The 11,431-nt window shown below is 33.0% G+C and overlaps 1 protein-coding gene across 1 annotated transcript; it reads left to right on the plus strand.

Annotated features, from left to right (window-relative positions):
• The first annotated feature begins 345 nt into the window (after positions 1-345).
• On the plus strand, positions 346-7,364 carry LOC132268179 (4-coumarate--CoA ligase 2). Its single transcript, XM_059768961.1, has 6 exons — positions 346-1,664; positions 5,410-5,608; positions 5,742-5,887; positions 6,048-6,115; positions 6,786-6,888; positions 6,998-7,364. Exons 1-6 carry the CDS (start codon positions 567-569, stop codon positions 7,127-7,129), a joined length of 1,746 nt encoding a protein of 581 aa, XP_059624944.1. The 5' UTR covers positions 346-566; the 3' UTR covers positions 7,130-7,364.
• Positions 7,365-11,431: the final 4,067 nt, after the last annotated feature.

Genomic DNA, 11,431 nt, shown 5'->3' on the forward strand with positions numbered 1-11,431 from the left:
TATTTTAAAAGGGTATATATATATATGAAAGATACACTAATTTAGGGGGACAAATCACAAATAGAAAAAGTTATTGGTCATAAAACAGAATTTATAGGATTTAATTGTCTTTTTAGTTATTAAAAAAAAAAAAGAAAAAAAAAAGGATGGACTTAATTATTATGCATATACTACATAATAATAATAATATAAATTTGTGCGTGTGATATAGAGACACACATACAAGAGAGGTAGGTGGGTAAGTAAGAAGGGTTAGATGAGGATGGACGGACTTGGTTCTTGAACGTGGGATGGGCGTGCTTCACTCCTCTCCTACTCTCTAACCCCATCTGCAAAGCTACCACCTTTAACCTCTCTCTCAACCTTCACTCTTTTCCTACCTACCCCTCTCTATCTCTATCTTGTATTTATTAATTCCACTTCCCATTCTCTCCCTCTAGATTCTCTCTCTCTCTCTCTCTCTCTCTCTCTATAGCTGTGTAATAATACCTTCCTTCTCCACCATCCACTTCCATGTACATCTTGTGATACACAGCAGATCAAAACTAAGTCCTTAATTAACAACAATGATATCTGTTGCAGCTTCTCTTGATCAATCCCAAAAGCCCAATTCAGAGCTCTCTCCTACCAATAATATTGTCTCTGATCATCATGAATCATCTCATCATATTTTCAGATCAAAACTACCGAAAATACCCATCTCCAATCACCTCCCTCTCCACACTTACTGTTTTGAGCATCTCTCTCAATTCTCTGACAGGACATGTCTCATACCTGGCTCCTCCAATGCCAAGACCTACTCTTTCGCCGAAACCCATCTCCTGTCCCGGAAAGTCGCCGCCGGTTTGGCCAGTCTCGGCATCAGAAAGGGCGATGTGATCATGCTTCTCCTCCAAAACTGTGCCGAGTTCGTCTTCGCCTTCATGGGTGCTTCCATGATCGGTGCAGTCACCACCACTGTCAACCCTTTCTACACCACATCCGAAATTTTCAAGCAATTCAGTGCCTCCAACGCCAAACTCGTCATAACCCAATCACAATACGTTGATAAGCTTCGCGCCAATACTTCGGCCACCGCCGAAGAGAATTATCCGAAGCTGGGGGAAGATTTCAAGGTGATCACCGTCGATGAACCCCCGGAGAACTGCCTTCATTTCTCGGTCCTTTCTGAGGCCAACGAAGGCGATGTCCCAACGGTTTCGATCAAGCCAGACGATCCCGTAGCCCTGCCATTTTCATCTGGGACTACAGGGTTGCCAAAGGGTGTGATCTTGACTCACAAGAGCTTGATAACAAGTGTGGCTCAACAGGTTGATGGAGAAAACCCTAACTTGTACTTGAAGTCAGAGGATGTGGTTTTGTGCGTCCTCCCACTGTTTCATATCTATTCATTGAATTCCGTGCTGTTGTGCTCGCTAAGAGCCGGTGCTGGGGTGTTGCTGATGAGGAAGTTTGAGATTGGGGCATTGTTGGAGCTGATTCAGAGACACCGGGTGTCGGTGGCCGCTGTTGTGCCGCCGCTGGTTCTGGCATTGGCGAAGAATCCGGTGGTGGCAAGCTTCGACCTGAGCTCAATTCGAATGGTGTTGTCCGGGGCCGCCCCGCTAGGAAAGGAGCTGGAGGAGGCTCTCCGAAGAAGAGTCCCTCAGGCCACTTTTGGTCAGGTACACACACCTTCATACTTTTTTCATCGTTTGAGTTTCGATTTCATCAAATTAGTGATACTAAAATAAAAAATTACTACCCGTCTAATAATAATTGTCAATTTAAAAAATTTCTACTTGCTATCACTTTTTATTTTTGAATAATTTGATAATATTTTTAATCATCTTTCTTTAATATACTTATATATTACTTATATTCCATGTTAAAGATTAATTTCAATAATTTTAATTCATAAAAATTAAATTATAAGTCAAAATTTTAAAGTTGATAATTAATATGAGATGGAGGGAGTATAACATTTTCTCCAATAAAATCCGATCACTTCTTCGGAGAAGACATTGGTAAAAACAAGTGCATCCCTTGGATTCATACCCAAACTTGGGTCCCACCGTATGTAGGTAACAAATGCAAATGATTATGCTCATGAAAGGATAAACAAAAAATACAAAGAAATTTAATATTTAGAAGTTAGGTAATACTCCATTCGTTTTGGTATTCTCAAAATCTATCATTATCAGATAGGTGTCATTATCACATCTAACAACTAGAAGGCCGATGGTTCTGAGTAAAGCCGATGGTTTGATCATTGGAACTCAAAAGTATTCTAAATTTTTTCAATAAATACCATAATTTTTAGTGATTTTTAAGAATAACAAATTAACATTGATACACTTTTTCCTTCCCATGGCTCCTGATGAAGTCCTCCACCTGAGAATTATGGAAAATGAATTCTAGGGTTGGCGGAGAGCCAAACAGAGAGGGTTTTGGACCCCTCATTCACGCATGTAGTATCTGTGAAAAACTCACTCAATTTGGCCCTTTCATTGTTTGATTCGTCTCCACTGAGAAAATCTTTAAATTTTAACTATCACATCACATAAATGGCAAGACTTCCTCGTCAGAATTTTTTTTTCAAATCATGCTTCTTGCACCTACAAAATATCTCTTGGACCGCATTTATTTAATGACAATAAGATAGGATCCACTGTATTTTACTTCCGCACGCAAATAAATATCATATTCGTGTATTAATTAGTGGTTGATGGAAATCAATAATAATAAATCATATTATAATTATTTTAAATTATTGTTTAATTACTATTGCTTAAAATTATTTTTAGTAATTCAAAGTTCACGTGATTTTTTAAATTAGTGATTACTTTCATAGATTTTTTTTTAAAAAAAAAGGAAAAAAAAAAACCCCTAAATTTTGTATATATAATAATATATTTTATATTATTTTATTATCACATTCCTTACGTGTTTATATTTTATTTAAAAAATAAAAATCCCAGTTGATATCATGTGGAATCTGTGTTTCGTACCTGTATTCCTGCATGATATAACGATATCAATAAGTCAAATTTTAGTGGTCCCCACTATAAACTCAACTTTTATCTTCCCCACTCACTTTGGTAGATGGTCGTAGGTATTAATTGGACACACTAGATCGAAAGCGATTGCGAGGGCAAAAGTGGAAGTACCAAACTATGCACGGAGAGAGTGAGAGGTTGCGGGAAACATAAAAATAAGAGCGCACGTGGGGAGTAATATTTATTTGAGCGACACGGAAATCCAACCATCATCCAAGTTAAAAGTGAAAGTAAAAAAATAAAATTAAGTTATAAGCAATTAAAATTTAAGTGAGATGTACTTAAAGCGTGATAGAGAAACTTATTAAAAATAATTGTATGACTTAAATTTTGATATCAAATTTAAAAATTTTAAATCTAAATGTTTTATACAAGGTACAAGAGGTTCACATTCAAATCCGAATATAATTTTTAATTTTTTTATTAAGTTTGCTTAGATTAAGGTCAACTTCATTTTTATTGTTATTTTTTAATTAAAGCAAGAAATACTCGTATCAACAATATGCCTCTACGGGAATTTGAACTCCCAACATCTTCTTTAAAAAGGAGAGATAATTGAATATGAAAAAAGAAGAAGAAGAGAAAGAAGTAATTCGATTAATTAATAAGTTTAAATTGATCTATATCACAACTTCTAGAAAAATATTTTTATGGATATCACAAGATTGGGATTCGTAATCCATTATTATTAAATTCTTCTATTTCTTATTCTTTCCTTCTTTGATTTGAATTTTTTTTATTGATAAAAAATAAATTCACACAGCCACTTATTTATATAGAAACTTAAACTTTCAATCTTCTGTTTTAGAAGACAGAAAAATATGTACAAGCTATCCCTTATATCGTATTCCTTCAAAAATGGGAAATAATATTTAAGTATATTTTTATAATTCTAAAACGGCCTTCAACAATTAAAAGGAAATAAATTGTTATTCTACTCATGTCCCATCTATTTAAAAGGACATAAGAGTAATTTAATTATTGTTATTTCTTTTCTTTTCTCTCTTCTATCTTAATATAATAAAATACTATTTTTTTTCTTTTCTTTTTTTTTCTTTCCCATCTATCCATATGAATAAAGATTAGTACTATCATAATTTTTATTTTTTATTTTTTTTAACATCAGATCATTTTAAATAAAATAAAAAATCATGTCTAGTGATTTGAAAAGAGTATATTAGAATGTAACGGTTAAATCTCATAAAATATGTATTGGTTAAAATTCCAAAAGGAAAACCAAACGGTAATGTCAAAGTCAATGTCCATCAAGTATTTACTTACTTCCAGGAAAAAAGAAAAAAGAAAAAATAATAAATAAATAAAAAATAAATTATTTACTTACTTCACATACTAATTAGGTTTTATTTAATGCTTGGAAAAACTGGAAATTAATGCAGAACCAAACAAAATGTATGCTAAAAAATAAAAATGGTTGTAGAAGATCATTCGTGACCACATATAAAAGTTTTCATGCTGTCCAAATATAACCAACCTCATCCAGAAATAAATTTGGTGGGACATGAAAGAATTGCCAACTAAATTTGGGGCTATTTATGACAAATCAGTCGCAACAACTATGCCGGCAATCATAATAGTCCTTTAATGTCTTCTACAATAATGTTTCTACCTGGTAAATTATGAACATTTTGATCCCACTAATCATAATAACCATAATAGTTGTCCACTTTTGATTTTAGAATTTTAAAAGGAATTTATTTGTAAGATTATCAAATTGTCCTTCCAAGTTTAAATAAGTATCTTATCAAATTGGGAAATTTGAAAAAAAAAAATTAAAAGGTAATTTTGGAGTGATTGATTTTATCTTGCTTTGACTTTGAGAGTGAGCAAATATTTTAGAACAACCCAAGAAAAAAAATATGGATAACTAATATGAGACTAAGAGAGTGTAAATTAGAATGATTATATCTACGATCAAAATGTTATAAAAAGGCAAAGCATCCTCATGGGCCCATTCTTCCAGCTCTTTAGTGGGGGCCCGAGTGTTGCAAGTTGTAACGGTCACTTTTCAACAACGAGTTACAATGTTGGGATTAGATATAGCTTTTTTATTATTTTATTATTATTATTATTATTTTTAAACTGAGTCTATATCTACTCGCAATATTGCAACTCAACATCGATTATAAATTGGTTGATGCATTTGATCCTCATGGGCCCATTCTTCCAACTCTTAGTGGGGCCCTGAGTGTTGTAAGTTGTAAATGTCACTTTTCAGCAACAAGTTGCAATGTTCGGATTAAATATGGCTTTTTTTTTTTTTTGGTAAATCGAGTCTATATTTACTCGCAATATTGTAACTCGACATAAATATACTTTTCGATTATAAATTGGTTGATACATTTGGACTCAGGGTTACGGGATGACGGAGGCGGGACCGGTGTTATCAATGTCCCTAGCATTTGCGAAGCAGCCGTTCTTGACAAAGTCCGGCTCATGTGGCACCGTGGTCAGGAATGCTGAGCTCAAGGTCATCGACCCTGAAACAAGTTGTCTCCTTGACTACAACCAACCGGGCGAGATTTGCATCCGTGGACCGCAAATTATGAAAGGTGTATGTCATTTCCTTGCTAATTTTATACTTGAGTACTTGGTGTCCAATTTTTCCCTCAACTATATATGGTTTTCTCAACACAAATAATGGTCTAATTTGGGAATTTGCATATGATCAATCCCCTATGATAGGGTACTTGAATGATGATGAGGCAACGGCTAGAACAATTGATGTAGATGGTTGGCTCCACACCGGTGACATTGGCTATGTAGATGACAATGAAGAGGTTTTTATTGTTGACAGAGTGAAGGAACTCATCAAATTCAAAGGCTTCCAGGCATATATACTTCCACATTACCCTTTTTTATTTTTTATTATTTTTTTCCCTCTCTAAATTGCATGTTAATTTGCCTAGCTTCATCGAAGCACTTTCATCTTTTTCTAACTTCTTCACTAAAATCACTCATTTTTTAAATTTTATTTACATGTGTTTTTAGGTGCCACCAGCTGAACTCGAGTCCCTTCTTATAAGCCACCCATCCATTGCAGATGCAGCTGTTGTCCCGTAAGTGCGACTAAATCCTAAACCCCAAGTCTTTCTGTAACGAAAATACGAATATGCCATTAGCTCAGATAGTATAGCATCTCCTCCCTCAAAGGGATGTGGGGAGTTCAAGCTCATGATATCCTACTATATTTTATTTTATTCTATGCATATAATTTGTAAAAAATTATAGAATCCCCCCTAATAATAATAAATTACCCCCATAAAATTATCTAATTCTAATTTATTTATTTATCTATTTATTTTTATAAATTCTATATTTCTTTTCATTCTTACCATTATTTTTTGAATTTATTTTTGCTCTCTTTAAGAGAAAAAAATCGCATTTTTTTGTCTTGTTGCTGTTAGTGAGGAAAAAAAAAATATTTTGATATGCTTAGCATGTCTCCCGAACCAAATTCTTGACTCTGCCTTTAGACACGCACCCAATAAGAAAAATTTTTATTTACAAATTATCTATAAATTTTGTAAAAAACTTTAAAATGTACCTAATTTTTTGTAAAAATCTTAAAAATATCCCACTCAATTTCTAATGATATCCTACTATATATTATTGTTGTTCAAAACTACCCCTCTCATACAATTCTCTTGGTCGGTAACTAGTGGTGGATGTGTGTGAGGATTTTACCTAAACAATAATAATAATAGTCGAAACTACGGGTTTAAACAGGCAAAAAGATGATGCTGCTGGAGAACTTCCTGTTGCATTTGTGGTTAGGTCTAATGGGTTTGAACTGACAGAAGAGGCTGTTAAAGAATTCATAGCAAAACAGGTATGAATTAGAGTACCACTTTAGCAATATTCCCTTTGAAAGTCATGTACAAACATTTACTCACAATAGGGTATGAAATTAATGAAGTTTTCTTTTTTGGGCTAAACAGGTGGTGTTTTACAAGAAGCTGCACAAGGTATACTTCGTTCATGCCATTCCAAAGTCTCCTTCTGGGAAGATCTTGAGAAAAGATCTCAGAGCCAAGTTAGCCACAGCCTCCACAATGCCACCAAACTCTTGATTATTTACCTTTTCTACGTGAAAGCATTCAAAAAACCCCTATTTGTTGGACTTTATGGCATAGGATACCCCACCAAAAAATAAATGTAGCATAAAACCTCTATTGGAAGTTTGGTAAGCCATGGTAATGTGTGTAAACCTACTTTTATGTTTTTTCTTTTTTCATTGTTGGATAAATGTAATGTTTATGTCTGTTTAGTCAAAATTTATTGTAATAAAAGATGTCAATTCTTTTAGAGTCTTTTGTTTTGACTCGAGAAGCAATATTTCTGTTTTGAAGTATGTTTAATAGTCTTTGGAAGCATATTTGTTAATGTATATTTATTGCAAAAACATGAAAACATGTCTGGTAATTTATTTATTTATTTTATTTTTTGTTATTATTTTTTTTGAGATATTGTTCTTCGCTATAGTGCGGAAGCAACCCTGCAAGCACCAATTTGGTGCTTCCGATTTTGGCTTCTTTTTCAGATGTGCTTCGGCACTATTCAAATCGCAGTAAACGTTACTATACGCGCTTCGTGTTTTTGCTTCGCTATAGTACATTGTCTGAAGCAAAAGCCAAAAAAAAAAAAAAAAAAAAAAAGAAGACACGAAGTAGAAGCAATTTCCAAAGAGACTCTTAGCCTTTGAATCACACTTTTTTTTTCGTCGTTTTTTAAGGGTAGTGCAATGGACTAAGGTTACCCTTAACCAGATTTACCCATGCACCATACAATACCAATAATATCATTCCTATATATAAGACTTGAAGTCTTGGACATTGCACCTTTTCGATTCCGTTAACCAGGTAATGTTTAGTTTAAATGACTATGGCTTTCTTTGGATTGGTTTTTCAAACTCGACTTTTGGCTTTTAAAGCCCAAAAGCTATTTAGAGGGGTGTTTGCATCGCTCAGCTAAAGAACTTTTGCCTTCAAAATGCTCTTCCTGTCGAAGCTGGTAGGTACTAGCTTTTTGGAAACACTCTTTTAAATAAAACACGAGAAGCCGTTTCTATATTTAATGAATCTTTTGTAATTTCCATCATGCCCTTCAGTCATTGAATAAACAAAAGTTTTTTTCCCAACCAAATTGACTACCACTTCACAATCTTTAGATTGCTCACGTTATCTCGAACGATTTTTTTCTGAAATTCCAGCTTCTTGAGTTTTATCTAACAACAACAGCAGTGCTCAAATCCTACAACCACCGGAGATTGCCACTAGGAATAAGGTAGTTTGATTGTTCCTTTAAGTTGTGTTCCTTCTTTAACTTTGGGTAAGAACAACTAAAGTATGGTAATCTATCATTTATTTGGTTGTGACTTATGACTTATGAAGTATAAGATTTCTGTCAATTCTAAACTATCACTCTCAATTTATTCCATAATACATGCATCTCTTGATTTTCCTCTCTCTTATCTCTCACTTTAAGCATTACAACAAATGCCTTTTTGCGACCAAAGATTGGTCACAAATTGGTTGTAAATAGCCTTTGGCCTTTAGCGACCAAAATGTTTTGGTCGTCGATAACTGCGACGTGGATAGTCTTTCGCAACCAAAAACCAAAATGGCTTTCAACGACCATAATAAATGGTCGCAAAAAATTTATTCTTTTGCGACTATAGTATTTGCTCCCAAATAAACTACCCTTTTGTGACCACTAAAATGGTCACAAATAACCGACCCTTTTGTGACCACTACTTTTAGTCACAAATAATGGAACCTTTTGCGACCACTACATTTGGTTACAAATACCCGAGCCTTTTTGCATCCATTACATATGGTCACAAATAACCAATCCTTTTGCATTGGATCTCAAATAACAGATCCTTTTCTGACCATAAGATTCGGTCACAAATAACTAATATTTTTGTAATATATATATAAAGAACAAGTAATAATATTAATAAACCTATCAACATTTCAAATTTTCAAACTTGAAATACACTAGTAATTAAACACCATCAATCACATATGGTAAAAACTTAAAGAGTAATTCAGTTAACTATTGCAAATAAAATATATCCATGACATGTATACATTTGTAATTTAATCATATTGCTCCAAATCCTTAACATTCTCTCTTTTAGACTTAGCACACTCTCAGTCTCTCTTTTAGCATCTACAGATTCTAAAACAATGATTTTCTTCACAACACCCCTTTTATTGGTTGCAATTTGTCTCCAAGATAACATTTTCCTGTCAAGAGAGACAAGAAATTTAAAGATAGATTATGGCATAATCTAATTGAAAAGAAATAAATAATAATTCATATGATGAGTATGGCAGTACAATTTTTTTTTCGGAGTATTCCAATTAAAAAATACAATATCTTAAAATTGAATAAGAGAGAAAGCTAGAGACATTTTATCATCAAGAATCAAAATATGGCAAGAATTTAGTCATCCTACATTGAATAAAAATTACAGCTTTATTGACTTCCAATCTATCAATACAATTATAGTGGAGAATGTGAGATATATATTTTGGGGAGATTGTGAAAAATATATATTTTGTGTATTGGCAATTATCGAAAACAAAATAAGTCCTAGTCGAGTTGTAATTTCAATTTACTATATCGAGATCGACTGCGGAATTGGAAGGTTGTTCAAAGTTACCATGACTGAGATCATTCGAGAAAGGTAAGAACAACACTTTAGGAAGGAATCTAAAAGGGTTAGGACATATTCTACACTTTGTATATTTTCAAGACTTCCCAAAAACAGTGTTTCAGCCTTCAGAGCCTCAGAAATTCAAATCTGCTAGACTTGACCCGGTTTAGCATCCTTGAATCAGTTCAAAACCCTTCAAGGTTGGCTCGAAATATAATCTACTAATCTTGAACCGGTTCAACACCCCTAAACCAGTTCAAAAAGTCCTAACAGCATTCCAATTTTAGTTTCCTGTTTCATATTTATTTCCTATTTGGTTTAGAATTGTACCAAATCCTATACACAAAATTTTCTATATTTTCAGAGGGATTAGGACATTCTAAACCCTATATAAACCCTGATAGTCATCTAGGTTTATACATAACTTTTGCATACAAAATTCAGATCTAATTGAAAGCCATCTTTAAGAGATATTTTTTTTTTCTTCAGAAAATCAATCTAATTTTTCTGATTTTATTTTTGAGAGCACACACATAAACATAAGAGTGATTTAATAGTGTTATTCTCTATCTCATCAGAATTGAAGCATAATTGAAGATTCATAAATTCTGAAAAGCAGAATTCATTCATTCTTTATCAAATTCAGATCTTGAAGAAAAGGGGTGAAGCGATCACACTTTGAATGGGTCAAACCATTCATGGAGTGTTGTTTGATCTACCTGCAACTCTTCTACAAAGATTAAGAGTAAGCCTGATGTCAAGAGCTGTTAGACGGGGGGGTCGTAAAGTCAGGGATTGTCAGCAATTGGTTTTTGTTAAAACGATAGGGTGTGAGCCTGAGTCAAAGTCCGGTATACTTTGCTTCAAACATAGTGTATGGACTGCATAGTCCAACGAGATTTTTCTCATAACAATTGGTCTATTATACCAATTGGGGTTTCCTTGCTAAAAATCCTAGTGTCATCTCTCAAACTCTATTTACTTTACTTGTACTTTATTTTTGTTTTGTGGTTTGATTTTAATTTTATTTCAGTAAAATTAAAATAAGTAAAAATTGGATAAAAGAGCAAGTTAAATCTATTCACCATCCTCTAGGTTATTTATCTATATTATATTCTACAACTATTCTGCTGTGCACTAAATCAATAAAGAATAAATTCAAGACTGGACACACAAACAAAACAACTAGTGTCCATTCCAGCATCTTATCGCAATGTGTCGTTCACATTCACATGTAAGTGTAGCAAATTTTATTTATTTATTTATTTATTTATTTTTGTAAAATAAAGAGAAAAAAAAATTAGAATAAGAATAGTAAAATTAAATTACAAAATTTTCACTAGTAAGTTCTTTTCAAAAGTTTTTCAATAGTGAATTGGTAGGATACTATTGGTAGCTTTTCCTACTAAGTAAAAAGTAATATTGATTTGAAGTACAAATGTCAAGTCCGATTGGTACACCTACATTCAACCCTTTTGATTTAGTATAATCATAGTAACCTTTATACTAGGATATGAACCAAAGGTATAAAAAATTCAAATTGTCTAATAGGAGATTGGTTAAACTCATTTGAATCACTTTCTTCAGTCTAATAATCCAGGGAAGTTGAACAACCAATAAAGGAAAAAAAAAAATACTATAATTTAGTACATTGTAGTTTTCATCTAATATGTATAGAGGTATATCCAATAATTATAAAAATAAAATA

The sequence above is a fragment of the Cornus florida genome, unplaced genomic scaffold (genome assembly GCF_030987335.1).
Source record: "Cornus florida cultivar Cherokee Brave unplaced genomic scaffold, ASM3098733v1 CherokeeBrave_3.0.0_Hap2_Chr08, whole genome shotgun sequence".
NCBI lineage: Eukaryota > Viridiplantae > Streptophyta > Magnoliopsida > Cornales > Cornaceae > Cornus > Cornus florida.

What these genes read in the sequence shown, in the direction of transcription:
- LOC132268179 (XM_059768961.1), top strand. Translation starts at nt 567, where the DNA reads ATGATATCTGTTGCAGCTTCTCTTGATCAATCCCAAAAGCCCAATTCA. An exon ending in TCAAATTCAAAGGCTTCCAG is followed by an intron (nt 5,888 to 6,047) that starts GCATATATACTT and finishes ATGTGTTTTTAG; the next exon opens with GTGCCACCAGCTGAACTCGA. An exon ending in AAGAATTCATAGCAAAACAG is followed by an intron (nt 6,889 to 6,997) that starts GTATGAATTAGA and finishes TGGGCTAAACAG; the next exon opens with GTGGTGTTTTACAAGAAGCT.